The following is an 18,605-nucleotide window of genomic DNA, read 5'->3' on the forward strand; positions in this document are numbered from 1 at the left end:
CCTGAAGCTCAGGTTGGAGGATCGCCTGAGCTCAGAAGTTCGAAGCCAGCCTGGGCAACATAGTGATACCATCTCCTCTTTAAAAAAAAAAAAAAAAAAAAAAAGTGGCCAGGTGCGGTGGCTCACGCCTGTAATCCCAGCACTTTGGGAGGCCAAGGCGGTGGATCACGAGGTCAGGAGTTCAAGGCCAGCCTGGTCAAGATGGTGAAACCGCATCTCTACTAAAAATATTAAAATCAGCTGAGCATGGTGGTGGGTGCCTGTAATCCCAGCTACTCAGGAGTCTGAGGCAGAGAACTGCTTGAACCCGGGAGGCAGAGTTTGCAGTGAGCTGAGATCACGCCACTGTACTCCAGCCTGGGCAACAGAGCAAGACTCTGTCTCAAAGAAAAGAAAAGAAAAGAAAAGAAAAGAAAAGAAAAGAAAAGAAAAGAAAAGAAAAGAAAAGAAAAGAAAAGAAAAGAAAAGAAAAGAAAAGAAAAGAAAAGAAAAGAAAAGAAAAGAAAAGAAAAAAAAACAGGTTAAAATACACACAAAACTGGTAACAGTGGCTGCTCCTGGTGAGGGTCTCTAGAAGCGTGGAGGTGGATTGAGTATGCTTTATCCTCTGATATTATTTTCCATATGCATGTTTCTTTTCTTTTCTTTTTTTTTTTTTGAGACGGACTCTCGCTCTGTCACCCAGGCTGGAGTGCAGTGGCGTGATCTCGGCTCACTGCAAGCTCCGCCTCCCGGGTTCACGCCATTCTCCTGCCTCAGCCTCCCGAGTAGCTGGGACTACAGGCGCCCGCCACCGCGCCCGGCTAATTTTTTGTATTTTTAGTAGAGACGGGGTTTCACCGTGGTCTCGATCTCCTGACCTTGTGATCTGCCCGCCTCGGCCTCCCAAAGTGCTGGGATTCTTTTTTTTTTTTTTTAATTAGAGACAGGATCTTGCTATGTTGCCCAGGCTGGAGTGCATGCAGTGGCTATTCACAGGCACAATTACAGCATACACTATATCCTTGAATTCCTGAGCTCAAGACGTCCTCCTGCCTCTGCTTCCCAAGTAGCTGGGACTACAGGTGTGTGCAGCTGTGCTTGGCTCCATGTTTCCCTCTTAAAAATGTATTTCAGACAAACAAGAAAGAGTATAATGTAACAAATACTTAGATTCCCACCTCAAAACTTAAGAAATAAAATTACTAAGGTCCAGCTGATAATCTCTGTATCCGCATCCCAGGAAGACAGCAGCTATCCTAAATTTGGCGTTTATCCTTCCCGTACACGATTTTTGCATGTGTTTTTTCTTCTACTAAATAAATATGCAAGCCTAGGCAACATAGGGAGACCCCGTCTCTACCAAAATAAATAAATAAATAAACAAATAAAATTTAAGTAGCTGGGTGTGGTGGCGCGAGCCTGTAGTCCCAGCTAGTCCTGAGACCGAGTGGGAGGATTGCTTGAGCCCAGGAGTTCAAGGCTGCAGTGAGTCGTGATTGTGCCACTGCACTCCAGCCTGTCTCAAAACAAAACAAAAAACTTGAAAATAGCATCGGGGTTCCAGATTCTCCTCAGTTCACCTCCAACACACCTGCGCATGGTGAGACTCCAGCTAAGAAGGAACCTGGTTTCCAAAGTGGGCGTGGAGAGAAGAGGATTCGGGGAATAAGAGCATCTGGATTGGAATTCAGTCTCCTACATTTACTCCCACGTGAGTCTAGCCAGTCTCAGTTTACCCTGAAATCACAGGAAGTACCCACCTCACAGCTGGAGGATTCTAGATCACAAGGCTAAGACCTTGGGCCGAAACCTCGAGAAATCCTGTTATTCCTCTTCCCAGGAGTAGGGACGAGGAAGGCATCTAAATATGGGGGAAAGGGTCTGGCTTCTACCCTCGCAGATACTCACGTCGCCCACAGGCAGGGTGATGGGAAACCGCCTCAGGGCGCGACCTCGGACCTGGCCGGCAGCCCCGGCCATCGCAGCTGATCATGGCAGTTGCACTCCAACAACCGCCGCTCTTGGCAGTGGCCAAGCCGGAGCCTCATTGGCTGAGACCTGGAAATCCTGTTAGCCAATCAACTGAGGGGACGGTACAGCGCTAGCGGAAGCGCCTAGGAACTCGGGGGACCACAGCGCAAGCCTCTCGCAGAGGGCTTTGTTTCCTGCTAAATGCCTGGCTTCCTGGTGAGACTGGGAACTCCATGAGGTCAGGGCAGTGTCTGCCGTCTTTAATCTTGATCCTCAGTGACTAACACATAGTGGTCACTCATTTGGTGAATGACGAGCCATTAGCATCTCCCCCGTGGGTCAAACTTTTCAAAATTTTGCATCTGAACAAATAGGTGCAGACGCACATCCTCTAACCCTTGGTATTCCAAGTATAATCTCTCAGCAGCATAAATATCACCTGAAGCCTGTTAAAAATGCAGGCTTTCAGGCCCTATCCCAGGCCTATTCAATTTAGCAGCATTTTAGATCCTAGGTGATTCCTTTAGCGTTTTATGGTCTGAAAAATACGTGAGGCAAAAAAAAAATAATATGCTCAATTGAAATATTCCTTCAGAGGCTTTTTTTTTTTTTTTTTTTTTTTTTTTTTTGAGACAGAGTCTCGCTTAGTCGCCCAGGCTGGAGTGCAATGGCGCGATCTCGGCTCACTGCAAGCTCCGCCTCCCGGGTTCACGCCATTCTCCTGCCTCAGCCTCCCGAGTAGCTGGGACTACAGGCGCCCGCCGCCTCGCCCGGCTAATTTTTTGCATTTTTAGTAGAGACGGGGTTTCACCGTGTTAGCCAGGATGGTCTGGATCTCCTGACCTCGTGATCCGCCCGCCTCGGCCTCCCAAAGTGCTGGGATTACAGGCGTAAGCCACCGCGCCAGGCCCAGAGGCTCTTAAAAATTCAGCCATCCCCATTTGACTTAGTACCGAGTAAGTGAGCATTGTAAACCCATTTGATAGATGCTATAAAGTAGCTAAGATGCCTTGGGAGAGTTAAGAGTCTAGAGCTACATCCTTCCAAAGCTATATTAGTTTTTTTTTTCTTTTTTTCCACTTGTTTCCATTTCTTTCTTTTTTAAAATTGAGACACCGTCTCATTTTGTCACCCAGGCTGGAGTGCAGTGACACGATCATGGCTTACTGCCTCTTCTGCTTCCCTGGCTCAAGCGATCCTCCCACCTCAGCCTCCTGAATAGCTGGGACTACAGATGCATGCCACCACACCCAGCTAATTTTTGTATTTTTTTGTAGAGATTGAGTTTTGCCCTGTTGCTCAGGCTAGTCTCAAACTCCTGAGCTCAAGCCATCCACCCACCTCAGAATTCCAAAGTGTGGTGATTAAAGGCATGTGCCATCATGCTGGCCTGTTTCTGTTTGCTGTTGTTTTTATAATTTTTTAAATTTTATTTATTTATTTATTTATTTATTGAAACAGAGTTTCGCTCTTGTCACCCAGGCTGGAGTGCAGTGGCACAATCTCAGCTCACTGTAACCTCTGCCTCCCAGGTTCAAGCGATTCTCCTGCCTCAGCCTTCCGAGTAGCTGGGATTACAAGTGCCCGCCACCACACCCAGCTAATTTTTGTATTTTTAGTAGAGATGGGGTTTCACCAGGTTGGCCAGGCTGATCTTGAACTCCCAACTTCAGGTAATCTGCCCACCTTGGCCTCCCAAAGTGTTGGGATTACAGGCATGAGCCATCGTGCCCAGCCTGTTGTTTTTAAGACGGGGTTTCACTCTGCCGCCCAGGCTGGAGTGTAGTGGCGCAATCACAGCTGTTGTACTATCTTGAGGCCTTTGGTTATCTTTCTCATGCCCCAAGATGAAGTTCAACAAATGTTCTACTGGAGAGCAAGCCATGTGCATAGCGCTCACTCCCACCTACAGGCCTATTTGCTTAACCTAGAATAAATCAAGAAATTGCCAGTAGTTTCCTAAAATATATAATTTGCACATTGCATTAAGATAGCTTTCTTTCTAGCATGTAGTTGACATTATCTACAAGAGAAAAATATCACAGAAAAATACCATTAGTTATACAGGAATGAGACTATTGGGCCTTAATTACAATTTATCTTTTTTTTTTGTTTTAAGAGACAAGGCTTGGCCGGGCGTGGTGGCTCAAGCCTGTAATCCCAGCACTTTGGGAGGCCGAGATGGGCAGATCACAAGGTCAGGAGATCGAGACCATCCTGGATAACACGATGAAACCGTGCCTCTACTAAAAAATACAAAAAAACTAGCCGGGCGAGGTGGCGGGTGCCTGTAGTCCCAGCTACTTGGGAGGCTGAGGCAGGAGAATGGTGTGAACCCGGGAGGCGGAACTTGCAGGGAGCTGAGATCGGGCCACTGCACTCCAGCCTGGGTGACAGAGTGAGACTCCATCTCTAAAAAAAAAAAAAAAAAAAAAGAGACAAGGCGGCCGGGCACGATGGCCCACGCCTATAATCCCAACACTTTGGTAGGCTGAGGCAGGCGAATCACCTGAGGTCAGGAGTTCAAGACCAGCCTGGCCAACATGGTGAAAACCCCCGTCTCTACCAGAAATAGAAAAAAAAAAAATAGCTGGGTATAGTGGTGGGCGCCTGTAATCTCAGCTACTTGGGAGGCTGAGGCAGGAGGCAGATGTTGCCATGAGCCGAGATCATGCCATTGCACTCCAGCCTGGGCAACGAGAGTGAAACTCTGCCATCATGCTGGCCTGTTTCTGTTTGCTGTTGTTTTTATAATTTTTTAAATTTTATTTATTTATTTATTTATTGAGACAGAGAGAGAGAGACAAGGGTCTTGCTTTGTCACCTAGGCTGGAGTGCAGTCATGAGATCTTAGCTCACTGCAGCCTTCAGTTTCTGGGCTCCAAATGATCCTCGTGCCTCAGCCTCTTCAGTAGCTGGGACTACAGGTGAATGCCACTATACCTAGCTAGTTAAAAAGAATTTTTTTTTTTTTTGTACAGAGTCTCACTCTGTTGCCTAGGCTGGTTTTAAACTCTTGGGCTCCATTTATCCTCCTGCCTTGGCCTCCCAAAGTGTTGGGATTACAGGTGTGAGCCTCTGTGCTGGCCTACAATCTGTCTTAATGGATGAATAAAAAGTTATTTATTTATTTATTTATTTATTTATTTTCTGAGACAGAGTATCACTCTGTGGCCCAGGCTGGAGTGCAGTGACCTGATCTCAGCTCACTGCTAGCTCTGCCTCCTGGGTTCACGCCATTCTCCTGCCTCAGCCTCCCGAGTAGCTGGGACTACAGGTGCCCGCCACCACGCCCGGCTAATTTTTTTGTATTTTTTAATAGAGGCGGGGTTTCATCGTGTTAGCCAGAATGGTCTCAATCTCCTGACCTTGTGATCCACCTGCCTTGGCCTCTCAAAAGTGCTGGGATTACAGGCGTGAGCCACCACTCTCGGCCAAAAAATTATTTTAATCTGTTTATAATTATTTTATTAGTGAAGATACTATCCTAGTAACAACTCTGGCAGCAGAACTGAATTATTGACGTTATGACCTGCATTATTTTATTTTGAAAGTACGATTCATACATGCCTTTTAGCTTTCTAAGTGTGGTGGCACAGAAGTCTGATTCATTTCCCAGATTGTTTAGGCTAAATATATGCTATTTAGGGCACTGTGGATCAGAATAAACACTTGTGTCTCCTGGTTTTGCCCTTCTCTGTGTTACTTAACCTCTCTCTCTGCCTTATTTTACTCTATTAAAAGCAGATAGTAATAGTTACTCATTACAGGGTTGTGAGGATTAAAAGCTTAGATTGGTGCCTGCTGTATACTAAGTGCTCAACAAATGTTAGGTTTGATGATTACTATTCATGAGCTGCTATGAACTGGAAAGGTAAATAAAATGATTTATGTTTTTTACTGGCTTTTGGGCTTGACCTTTTTGTGTAGGATGCTCTTTTACATAAAAAGTAGTATTCTTCTCTAATGTCTGTAACTGAGTTATGATCAGCAGCACAATTTATTACCTGTGTATTTGGATATATCAGATGATGTAGGTAATAGTGCGGTGGTTAAGAGCATGGGCTTTGGTGTTAAATAGACACAGGTTTGGATCCTGTGTCTGCAACATACTATTGGGTGTGAACTTGTGCAAGGTAATTTCCTCATTTGTAAAAAGGGGACTCCAGCTGACCTCATACACAGTTTTAAAATCAAATGAAATAAACATGTGAAATGTTTGATACAATTCCTCACATATAAATACATATATATTTTTGAGACAGGGTCTCGCTCTGTCGCCCAAGGAATGCAGTGTCACGATCAGGGCTCACTGCAGCCTCAACTTCCTAGGCTCAAGTGATCCTCCTACTTCAACCTCTCAAGCAGCTGGGACTACAAGCTTGCGCCACCATGCCTGACTAGTTTTTTTTGTTTTTTGTTTTGTTTTGTTTTGTTTTTTGAGATGGAGCCTTGCTCTGTCGCCAGGCTGGAGTGCAGGGGCACCATCTAGGCTCACTGCAAACTCCGCCTCCCGAGTTCAAGCGATTCCCCTGCCTCAGCCTCCCGAGTGGCTGGGGCTACAGGCGCGCGCCCGGATAAATTTGTATTTTTAGTAGAGACGGGGTTTCACCATGTTGGCCAGGATGCTCTGGATCTCCTGACCTCGTCATCCACCGGCCTCAGCCTCCCAAAGTGCTGGGATTACAGGTGTGGGCCACCGCGCCCGGCCTTTTAAAATTTTTTTTGTAGAGACAGGATCTAGTTATGTTGACCAGGCTGTTCTCCAACTCCTGGGTTCAGGGGATCTTCCCACTTTGGTCTCCCAACGTGTTGCAATTATAGGCGTGAGCCACCGCGCCTGGCATATACATATGTGCGGGGGTGTGTGGGTGTGTGTGTGTGTGTATATATATATTCACCCTCCTCCCCTAGGCCTATAAATATTTTTTTTTCAAAGGCAAATCGAGGACCAAATGCCGATCCAATTGTACCTCAACTACTGATGTTACTTCTTCCACACCACATTCAAGGTCTCCCCAGGACACGTGTAACCATGGGCACAACGTCAGAATCTTTGAGGGCTGCATATCACTCAGCAACTAAAATAAACAGAACTATACCAAGACCTGTGACCTCTACTGAGACACGTTACCGTCTCCCCTTATTAACTATGTCAATTGTGGTATTAGGAATTTGCCTATGGAAACCAAAATGTCGACCTCCGGGAGTCGGAGTCTAACTCGATCACGTGACACACCCCATCCGATCTTTTCTCGCAGTTGCATCAGCCAATTTAGAGCCGCCTTCCCAGGAATCCGCTAATGAGCGGATTCGTCCTCAGTTTGACTGGCATGTTTATTGACCAATAAAATCTCATGAGGTAAGGCGCGGCGGGGTGCTTTCCGTCAGCGCGCTCTGATTGGACGGGGCGCGGCGGGTTGTGGCCGGCTGTGTCCTGGGGCCGGAACAGCTGCGCGCCTGCGGTAATAGGTACAGCGAGCCCTTGGCCGGGGACTCTGAGGGAGGAGCTGGGGACGGCGACCCTAGGAGAGGTAGGCGGCCCTCGGAGAGCTCTGCGGTGCTAGGAGAGCGGCTGGGCCCGCAGCCTGGGGGGAAAGCTCGGCAGCCGCAGTGGGCCCCAGGGTCAAGCCCCGCGTGGCCTGGAGAAGCCCAGTCTGGGCGGGAGCGGGAGCTGGACAGTGTGGCCTTGCGTTCGCTCCCGGGAGCGCTGCGAGTGTCGCGGCCTCGGGTGGATTTGCTGAGCACCAAGACCTAACGGTTGCCAACCTGAGGTTTCATCTCCCTTGGTTTTAATCCCCTGGGGCGGGTGGGAGCACAGGAGGAAGGATGGGCCAGTTGGGGGGAGTCCTGCTGTGAGCCAGCCATTCCCTGATTTCTTAAAATGAAACAGCTGATGCCGGTCCAGGCCCACCTAGACCGTCATCTTCAGCTGTTCTGTAAAACAATTTGTATTTCTCGGTGTGCGTTGAAGCATGTGAGTTAATTCCGAACTTGCTGTTAAAGGATTAGTATACCTGATCACGAAATACGTATTTAGCAGCCACTGTACTAGATGCTGAGGATGTGCTGTAATAGTGAGCCCAGGGACGGCGCGGAGGCTCACGCCTTTAATCCGAGCGCTTTGGGAGATCGAGGCGGGTGGATCACCTGAGGTCAGGAGTTCGAGACTAGCCTGGCCAACATGGTGAAACCCCGTCTCTACTAAAAATACAAAAATTAGCCGAGCGTGGCGGCACATGCCTGTAATCTCAACCACTCGGGAGGCTGAGGCATGAGAATCGCTTGAACCTGGCAGGCGGAGGTTGCAGTGAGCTGATATCACACCATTGCACCCCAGCCTGGGTGACAGAGACTCCGTTTCAAAAAATAGCCCAAAACAGTCGTTGCTGCTGGGATGGAACTGACAGCCTGATGGGGGAGGCGCACATTAAACAAGCCATTAAGCGCATGTGGAAATTATGAAGGGAAACACTTGAGGCTGTGAGACAGTAAAAGAGGGAGCCTTAGCAAGAAGGGGAAGGCTTTCTTAAATAAGTATCTTGTACGGGCGCGGTGGCTCACCCCTGTAATCCCAGCACTGTGGGAGGCCGAGGCAGGCAGATCACCTGAGGTCAGAAGTTCGAGACCAGCCTGACCAACGTGGAGAAACCCCGTCTCTACTAAAAATATAGAATTAGCCAGGTGTGGTGGCACATGCCTGTATTCCCAGCTACTCGGGAAGCTGAGGCAAATCGCTTGAAGCCGGGAGGCGGAGCTTGCAGTGAGCCGAGATTGCGAGCACCATTGCACTCCAGCTTGGGCAACAAGAGTGAAACTCGGTCTCCAAAAAAAAAAAAAAAAAAAAAAGTGTCTTTACATTTGTTGTTGTTTGAGGCAGGGTCTCAACCTGTTACCTAGGCTGGAATGTTTTGGTGTGACCATAGCTCACTGCAGCTTCAAACTTCTGTGCTCAAGTGCGCAAGTGCTCAAGCGACCCTTTGCACTCAGCCTCCCAAGTAGCTGGGTCTGCAGGTGCACACCACCACACCTGGCTAATTAAAAAAAAAAATTTTTTTTTTTTTTGACCTCCCAGGCTCAGGTGTTCCCATGTTGCCCAGGCTGGTCTTGAATTCCTGGCCTCAAGCAATGCTCTTGCCTCAGCCTCCCAAATGCCTCAGCTGGGATTATAGGCATGAGCCACTGTGCCCCGGAAATAAGTTTCTTTGGAATTGATACATCAAAAGTGAGACGTTTACTAGGAAAAGGGAAAAGAGTGGGGCAGACAGCTTACCTGGCACATGAAGAGCATGTTAAAAGATCCTGTGGCACCCCAGTGCAGTGGTTCATGCCCGTAGTGCCAGCACTTTGGGAGGCTGAGGTGGGCCCATCGGTTGAGCTCATGAATTTTTTTTTTTTTTTTTTTTTTTTTTTGAGACGGAGTCTCGCTCTGTCACCCAGGCTGGAGTGCAGTGGCCAGATCTCAGCTCACTGCAAGCTCCGCCTCCCGGGTTCCCGCCATTCTCCTGCCTCAGCCTCCCGAGTAGCTGGGACCACAGGCGCTGCCACCTCGCCCGGCTAGTTTTTTGTGTTTTTAGTAGAGACGGGGTTTCGCCGTGTTAGCCAGGATGGTCTCGATCTCCTGACCTAGTGATCCGCCCGTCTCGGCCTCCCAAAGTGCTGGGATTACAGGCTTGAGCCACCGCGCCCGGCCAGAGCTCATGAATTTGAGAGCAGCCTGTCTCTACAAAAAAATTAGCCAGTTCATGATGGTGAGCACCTGTCGTCCCAGCTCCTTGAGGGTCGGAGGTAGGAGGATCACCTGAGCCCAGGAGGCGGAGGTGGCAATGAGCTGTGGTTGTGCCACTGCCCTCCAGCCTGGGTGACAGAGACCTGTCTAAAAAAAAAAAAATGTCGAGACAGGTCTCGCTCTGTCACCCAGACTGGAGGGCAATGGCATGATCTCAGCTCGCTGCAGCCTCCGCCTCCCAGGTTCAAGCAATTTTCCTGCCTCAGCCTCCCAAATAGCTAGGATTATAGGCGCCCACCACCACGCCCGGCTGATTTTTTTATATTTTTGGTTTCACCATGTTTCACCATGCTGGCCAGGCTGTTCTCGAACTCCTGACTTTAGGTGATCTACCTGCCTTGGCCTCCCAAAGTTCTGGGATTACAGGCATGAGCCACTGCACCCGGGCGAAAATCTTCTATCGCCCAGGCTGGAGTGCAGTGGCATCATCTCGACTCGCTGTATCCTCTGCCTCCCAAGTTCGAGCGATTCTCCTGCCTCAGCTTCCCAAGTAGCTGGGATTACAGGTGTGTGCCACCACGCCCCGCTAATTTTTTGTGTGTGTTTTTAGTAGAGACAGGATTTCACCATGTTAGCCAGGATGGTCTCAATTTCCTGACCTTGTGATCCACCTGCCTTCGACCTCCCAAAGTACTGGGATTATAGGCATGAGCCACCGTACCCGGCCTCAAAAATTTTTTTAAATACAAAAAATTAGCCGGGTGTGGTCGCACATGCCTGTAGTCCCAGCTGCTCCGGAGGTTGAGGTGGGAGGAACACCTGAGCCTGGAAGGCCAAATGATTGCACCACTGCCTGTGCTCCAGCCTGGGTGACAGAGAGGGAGACCCTGTCTCAAAAAAAATTCCTGTGGAGTGGCTGGAGCCACAGTGTGATTTAAGGCACCCAAGACGTTTACAGCTCTTGTTATTAAGTGAAACCTGAGGTTCTGCCTTTGTGCTACCTCTGAATCCCATACAGCCTTCCAGTGAATAAATGAATGAGTTTATGTTGAATAAATGTATTGAATTTATATTGAATAAATGGGGTAAATAAATGAATGTGGGGATACAGCTTTTAATAGTTCCAGCCTTCGTAGGCTCATAGTTGATATATTCAGTCCTTTTACACAATACTGCAGTTAATTCTGTATATGATCGTCTCCCCAGGAAGGACATAGGCTGTCATTCATTTTGATTCTTGGCACATAGTATGCATTCATTATGGTGAATGAGTAAGCAAAAATGGGAAATTCATGTGTCTTTTGAAAAGTAGCTGGAGTCAGGATCTCCTGTTCACTTTGTACATCTCTATTGTATCTTCCTCATAAGAAGAAAACTGGCTGGGCATTGTGGCTCATGCCATCCCAACTGGGAGGTTGAGGCCAGGAGTTCGAGACGAGCGTGGGCAGCATAGCAATGCACCATCTATAACAAAAACAGAAATTAGCTGGGAATGGTAGCTCATGCCTGTAATCCTAGCACTTCGGGAGGCTGAGGCTGGCAAATAACCTGAGGTCAGGAGTTCGAGACCAGCCTGAGCAATGTGGTGAAACCCCGACTCTGTTAAAAATACAAATATTAGCTGGGTGTGGTGACATGTGCTTGTAATCCAAGTTGCCTGAGAGGCTGAGGCAGGAGGATTGCAGCAACTTGGGAGGTGGAGGCTGCAGTTAGCTGAGATTGTGCCATAGCACTCCAGCCTGGGTGACAGAGTGAGACTCTGTCTCAAAAAAAATAAGAAAAAAAAAAATTAACTGGGCATGGTGGTTTTCAACTGTAGTCCCCGTTACTTGGGAGGCTGAGGCAAGAGGATCACTTGAGCCTAGGAGTTTAAGGCTACTTAAGTGATTGTCCCACTGCACTCCAGTCTGGACAGAACCAGAAAAAAAGAAAACTTTCAGCTAAACAACTTAAAAGTAATATCCACTCTGTTCCGTCAAGGTTTTCCTCTTTTTTTTTTTTTTTTTTAAGATGGAGTCTCCCTTAGCCACCCAGGCTGGAGTGCAGTGGCGCAGTCTCGGCTCACTGCAACCACCGTCTCCCGGGTTCCAGCAATTCTCCCGTCTCAACCTCCTGAGTAGCTGGAATTACAGGCACTCACCATCATGCCTGACTAATTTTTGTATTTTGGTAGAGATGGGTTTTCACCATGTTGGCCAGGCTGGTCTTCAGCTCCTGATCCCACGTAATCCACCCGCCTCGGCCTCCCAAAGTGCTGGGGTTACAGGCGTGAGCCACCGCACCCGGCGTAAGGTTTTCCATTTTACAGATTGCTTCCAAATACAGTATAGCTTTTGATCCTCACAGCACCTCAGTTGAATAGGCAGGGTAGATACTGCTTTGTACAGAAAAGGAACTAAACTCAGACAAAAGTAAATTAAGGTTACAGTTGGGTCTGGAATTCCAGAGACACTTTGATAACAATGTTAATACTGTGAATGAGATATGGTTCTCATTTTTCTAGACACAGCACTGTGTGGCACTGCAACACCATGCCAGTGATCAGCACTCTCACCAAAGCCTGTCACTTCTCCCCAGCCTGTCTCTCAGGGAAATTGTAGTATCTGTGAAAGAGCTGTTTTTGTTTTTGTTTTTGTTTCTTTTTTGAGACAGAGTCTCGCTCTGTCGCCCAGGCTGGAGTGCAGTGGCCAGATCTCGGCTCACTGCAAGCTCAACCTCCTGGGTTTACACCATTCTCCTGCCTCAGCCTCCCGAGTAGCTGGGACTACAGCGGCCCGCCACCTCGCCCGGCTAGTTTTTTTGTATTTTTCAGTAGAGACGGGGTTTCACCATGTTAGCCAGGATGGTCTCGATCTCCTGACCTCGTGATCTGCCCGTCTCAGCCTCCCAAAGTGCTGGGATTACAGGCTTGAGCCACCATGCCCGGCCTGTTTTTTTGTTTTTTGACACAAGGTCTTGCTCTGTCGCCTGGGCTGGAGTGTAGTTGCATAATCACAGCTCACTACAGCCTCACTCTTCTGGGCTCAATCTTCCCACCTCAGCCTCCCAAGTATTTGGGACCACAGGTACGCACCACCATGCCCAGCTAATTTTTTTACTATTTGTACTGACAAGGTCTGGCTGTGTTGCCCAGGGTGGTCTCAAACTCCTGGGCTCAGGCAATCCTCTCACCTTAGCCTCCCAAAGTGCTGGGATTACAGGTGTGAGCCACCACGCCCAACTCGTGAAAGGACTTTGAAGTCATAAAGTTGTTTCCGTCTCCACCAATTCCCTTGTTGTTTCACTTTCGGTAAGCTGTGCCTCCAAAGTGGGGCTACAACATCCCCACTCCCTAGTAATCTAATGGCTGGAAGGCAGCCGTTTGATGTTAGGGTTCTTGGGGGATGTAGGATACATAGAGGTAGGTACATTCCTGCTACATACAGGTGGTCCCTTGTACAGATAGGCCCATCCCCAGGACTATTGCTGCTCACCAAGATATCAGGCCAAACCTAGAGACCCTGGCTTTGGGGATAATGGAACTTTGCAGTTCTAGGCTTGTGTATTAACACAGAGCTGAAGGGATCTTTAGAGATAATCTCATATGGACCCCTTCTTTTATTGGTGAAGTGATTCCTTCAGGACTTGGAGCTAGAACTCAAACCCTGGTCTCCTGAACTGTTCTCCCTCTTCCCCAGTTGGACTAAACTGAGGGTCTTTGTCCCCCTTTTTTTCTTTTTTTCTTTTTCTTTTTTTTTTTTTTGAAATGGAGTCTTACTCTGTCGCCAGGCTGGGGTGCGGTGGCGCGGTCTTGGCTCACTGCAACCTGTGCCTCCTGGGTTCAAGCGATTCTCCTGCCTCAGCCTCCCAAGTAGCTGGGATTACAGACACGCGCCACCATGCCCAGCTAATTTTGTATTTTTTTTTTTTTTTTTTTTTTGAGACGGAGTCTCACTCTGTCGCCCAGGCTGGAGTGCAGTGGCTGGATCTCAGCTCACTGCAAGCTCCGCCTCCCGGGTTCACGCCATTCTCCTGCCTCAGCCTCCTAAGTAGCTGGGACTACAGGCGCCTGCCACCTCGCCCGGCTAGTTTTTTGTATTTTTTAGTAAAGACGGGGTTTCACCGTGTTAGCCAGGATGGTCTCGATCTCCTGACCTTGTGATCCACCCGTCTCGGCCTCCCAAAGTGCTGGGATTACAGGCTTGAGCCATCGCGCCCGGCCAATTTTGTATTTTTAGTAGAGATGGGGTTTCACCATGTTGGCCAGACTGGTCTTGAACTCCTGACCTTGTGATCTGATCGCCTCGGCCTTCCAAAGTGCTGGGATTACAGGCATGAGCCACCGCGCCTGGCTGTCCCTCTTGTTTCTAATTCCTGGTCTAGGGCCTGGCACAGAGCAGATGCTCAATACATATTTGTTTAATGAACAAACATTCAGCCGTGCTGTGCTTGGTGTGCTGGGGGTTGAACCTCTCGAAATTGGCATGGGAAGGAAGAACAGATGGGGCTGCTGTCTGTTGGTGCTGTGGTGTTGCTTTGATGATGATTTTAGCCTTGGGCATTACAACATAGAGGTTTTAGGATCAAACAGCTCACCTGAGTCCTGCTTTGACTTGGCTTGAGAAGCCAGAAGTCTTGTGTAATGCCTACTTTGACTTTCAACTCCCCTAATTTTCCTTCATTGTTTTTTCTTTGATTAGTTCTTTGGAGTGACTTTCAAGATGGACTCTACTCTAACAGCAAGTGAAATCCGGCAGCGATTTATAGATTTCTTCAAGAGGAACGAGCATACCTACATTCACTCGTCTGCCACCATCCCATTGGATGACCCTACTTTGCTGTTTGCCAATGCGGGCATGAACCAGGTAAGGGTTTTTCCTTTTTTCTTGGCTGTTTGTTCACATAAGAGGCAGCAGAGTCGAGATAAAAGCACAGCCCTGGGGTCAGACCAATTCCGGTTGTGTCACTCCCTGTGTGATCTTGTGGAACTTTATGTGGTGGACCTCAGTTTCTTTGCAAAATAAGGAATAATATTGCCTGCCTGTAGGTTTTAGTGAGAGGCAAATAGGGTAAGGCATACGAAATGTTTAGCACAGTATTTCGCACATAGTAGGTACTCAAACATTAGTGGTTTTTTTTTTTTTTTTTTTTTTTTTTTGGAGACGGTGTCTTGCTCTGTTGCCCAGGCTGTAGTGCAGTGGCGCCATCTCAGCTCACTGCAAGCTCCACCTCCCAGGTTCACGCCATTCTCCTGCCTCAGCCTCCCGAGTAGCTGGGACTACAGGCACCCGCCACCACACCCGGCTAATTTTTTGTATTTTTAATAGAGACGGGGTTTCACCATGTTAACCAGGATGGTCTCTATCTCCTGACCTTATGATCCACCAACCTCGGCCTCCCAAAGTGTTGGGATTACAGGCATCAGCCATCGCGCCTGGTCTCTTTTTTTGAGACAGAGTCTTGCTCTGTTGCCCAGGCTGGAGTGCAGTGGCACCATCTCCGCTCACTGCAAGCTCTGCCTCCCAGGTTCTTGCCATTCTCCTGCCCCAGCCTCCCGAGTAGCTGGGACTACAGGCGCCCACAACCACGCCCGGCTAATTTTTTGTATTTTTAGTAGAGACGAGGTTTCACTGTGTTAGCCAGTATGGTCTTGATTTCCTGACCTCGTGATCCACCTGCCTCAGCCTCCCAAAGTGCTGGGATTACAGCATGAGCCACCACGCCCGGCCAGCTATTATTCTTTAGAGAAAGGGTCTCACTTTGTCATCCTGGCTGAAGTGCAGTGGCATGATCCTAGCATGCTGTAGCCTCAGACTCCTGGGTTTAAGTGATCCTCTTACGTCAGCCTCCCAAGTAGCTAGAACTACAAGCATGCTCCAGCATGTCAGCTTTTAAAATTATTTTATTTATTTATTTTTTAATTTATTTATTGTTTTGAGACAGTCTCTCTCTGTCGCCCAGACTGGAGTGCAGTGGTGCAATCTTGGCTCACTGCAATCTCCGCCTCCTGAGTTCATTCGATTCTCCTGCCTCAGCCTCCCAAGTCGCTGGAACTACAAGCATGCGCCACCATGCCTGGCTAATTATTGTATTTTTAGTGGAGACGGGGTTTCACTGTGTTGGCCAGACTGTTCTCGAACTCCTGACCTCAGGTCATCCACCCACCTCAGCCTCCCAAAGTGCTGGGATTATAGATGTGAGCCACCTTGCCTGGCCTAAATTATTTTATTTATTTATATGCAGAGATGGGGTCTCACCAAGGTGTTCAGGCTAGTCTCGAACCCATGGCCTCAAGTAATCCTCTTGCCTTAGCTGCCCAAAGTGCTGTGATTACAGGGCTAGGCTAAGCTACCACACCCCGCCCACCTAACCCCTTTCTTGAAACTATTGCCACCAGTGCCACTCTGGATCCATTGCTGAAGAAAATTTATTAGTACAGTTTGGGGAGGTTGAATGAAAAATATACGTGAGGCTGGGCACAGCGGCTCACGCCTGTAATCCCAACACTTTGGGAGGCCAAGGTAGACAGATCACTTGAATCCAGAAGTTTGAGACCAGCCTAGGGCAACATGGTGAAACCCTGTCTTTACTAAAAATACAAATATTAGCTAGGTGTAGTGGTGTATGCCTGTAGTCCCACCTTCTCGGGAGGCTGAGGCAGGATGATCACTTGAGCCTGGGAGTTCAAGGCTACAGTGAGCCCTGATAATACCACTGCACTTCAGCCTATGCAACATAGTGAGACCCTGTCTCAAAAAAGGAAAGAAAAGAAAAAGACATTTGAAAGGTTTATTGTGAGAGAAAAGGGTTAACTCTTGAAATAATGAAAGCATGACAAGTTTATAAAGGAGTTGAAGAGGAACTTGTCAGCATGTCTGTGACACTAAATACTTCCCAGGCTGGTTGTGGCTGAAGTGGGTTCAGGTTAGATGGTGTTCTCAGGGCTTTCCTGTGATGGTTCTCTTCCTGTGATGCTCACCCAGTGCATCTGCAGCCCTTAGGATGCTCCTCACTCTGGGATGAGTTGACATTTTCTTTTCTCTTAGGTGTTTTTTCTGGCATGGAAAGTTAGAAACAGTGGGAACATAGTCTACCTCTTAAAATATTAACTATAAAATTACGAAAAATAGGGCACAGTGCCCCTGTAATTACATCTACTGAGGAGGCTGAGATGGGAGGATCACTTGAGCCTGGGAATTCCAAACCAGCTTGGGCAACACAGTGAGACTGGTCTCACAAAAAAATTATGCTACTTGGGAGACTGAGGCGGGAGAATCGCTGGAACCTGGGAGGCGGAGGTTGCAGTGAGCCGAGATCACGCCACTGCTCTCCAGCCTGGGTGACAGAGTGAGACTCCGTCTCAAAAAAAAAATAAAAATTAATGGGCCAGGCACAATGGTTCATGCCTGTAATTCCAGCATTTTGGGAGGCCAAAGTAAGAGGATTGCTTGAGCCCAGGAGTTGGAGAGGAGCCTGGGCCACATAGGAAGACCCTGTCTGAAAGGAAAAGAAACAAATTAAAGAAAAATGGAAAAATTAGCTGGTGGTGGCTCACACCTGTAGTTCCAGCCTCTTGGGAGGCTGAGGTGGGAGGATTGCTTGAGCCCAGGAGGTTGAGGTGAGCCGTGATCATGCACTGGACTCCAGCCAGGGTGACAGAGCAAGACCCTGTCTCAAAATGGAAAAAAAAGAAAAATATTTTCAGTTATATGTGAGTCCTATGCATATACCTAGAATTGGAGGCACTAATTTTAGGTGGTCTTATTCAATGAGATAGGCTTTTGGAACCCTGGAAAGCTTCTGTTTCTATTCAGGCATACCTGGGTCCAAGCTTTGTCACCTCCCACATGAGCCGCCTCAACAAGAACCAGGGAGTCCAATGTTTGTAAACTTTTATTTTTTTTTTTTGAGACAGAATTTTGCTCTTGTTGCCCAGGCTGGAGTGCAATGGTAAAATCTCAGCTCACTGCAGCCTCCCCTTCCCGAGTTCAAGTGATTCTTCTGCTTCAGTGGCTGGGATTATAGGTGTCTGCCGCCACACCTGGCTAATTTGTTTTTTGTTTTTTGTGGTTTTTTTTTTGAGACAGAGTCTTGCTCTGTCGCTCAGGCTGGAGTGCAGTGGCGCAATCTCGGCTTACTGCAAGCTCTGCCTCCCGGGTTCATGCCATTCTCCTCCCTCAGCCTCCCGAGTAGCTGGGACTACAGGCGCCCACCACCACGCCCGGCTAATTTTTTGTATTTTTTTTTACTAGAGGCAGGGTTTCACCGTGTTGGCCAGGATGCTTTTGATCTCCTTACCTCGTGATCGGCCCGCCTCAGCCTCCCAAAGTGCTGGGATTACAAGCATGAGCCACCGCACCTGGCCTAATTTTTATATTTTTAGTAGAGACGGGGTTTCGCCATGTTGGCCAGGCTGATCTCGAACTCCTGGCCTCAGGTGATCCCGACGTATTGGCCTTCCAAAGTGCTAGGATTATAGGCGTAGGCCACCGCGCCTGGCCTTGTCGCCCAAGCTGGAATTCAGTGGCACAATCTCAGCTTACTGCAACCTCTGCCTCCCAGGTTCAAGCAGTTCTTCTGCCTCAGCCTCCCAAGTAGCTGGGACTACAGGCAACCACCACCACGCCTGGCTAATTGTTGTATTTTTAGTAGAGATGGGGTTTCACCATCTTGGCCAGGCTGGTCTCGAACTCCTGACCTCGTGATCCGCCTGCTTCGGCCTCCCAAAGTGCTGGAATTACAGACGTGAGCCACCACGCCTGACCTTGTAAACATTTTCTTATTGACAATAGCTGTCAGCCTGCATGCAGCACTTACTATGTGCCAGGTGCTGCTCTTTGTCTTTCGCATACATTAAACTCATTTATGCCCAACTCTGTTGCCATCCCTACCGAGGCACTGAGAGTTCAAGTCAGTTGCTCATGTTCACATAGTTGGTAAGTGC

General features: G+C 48.3%; 1 protein-coding gene across 2 annotated transcripts in view; it reads left to right on the forward strand.

The window, feature by feature from the left end:
• The first annotated feature begins 7,352 nt into the window (after positions 1-7,352).
• AARS1 (alanyl-tRNA synthetase 1) overlaps positions 7,353-18,605 on the forward strand; it is a 38,731-nt gene continuing 27,478 nt past the window's right edge. The window contains exons 1-2 of one of the 2 annotated variants that reach the window (XM_005592535.5): positions 7,353-7,487; positions 14,362-14,526. In XM_005592535.5, the coding sequence (XP_005592592.1) occupies positions 14,383-14,526 (144 nt within the window). In that variant the 5' untranslated portion in view covers positions 7,353-7,487; positions 14,362-14,382. The remainder of the gene's footprint in view (positions 7,488-14,361; positions 14,527-18,605) is intronic. The other variant, XM_015442924.4, reaches the window with a different exon arrangement.

This window comes from Macaca fascicularis, chromosome 20, assembly GCF_037993035.2.
Source record: "Macaca fascicularis isolate 582-1 chromosome 20, T2T-MFA8v1.1".
Classification (NCBI taxonomy): Eukaryota; Metazoa; Chordata; class Mammalia; order Primates; family Cercopithecidae; genus Macaca; species Macaca fascicularis.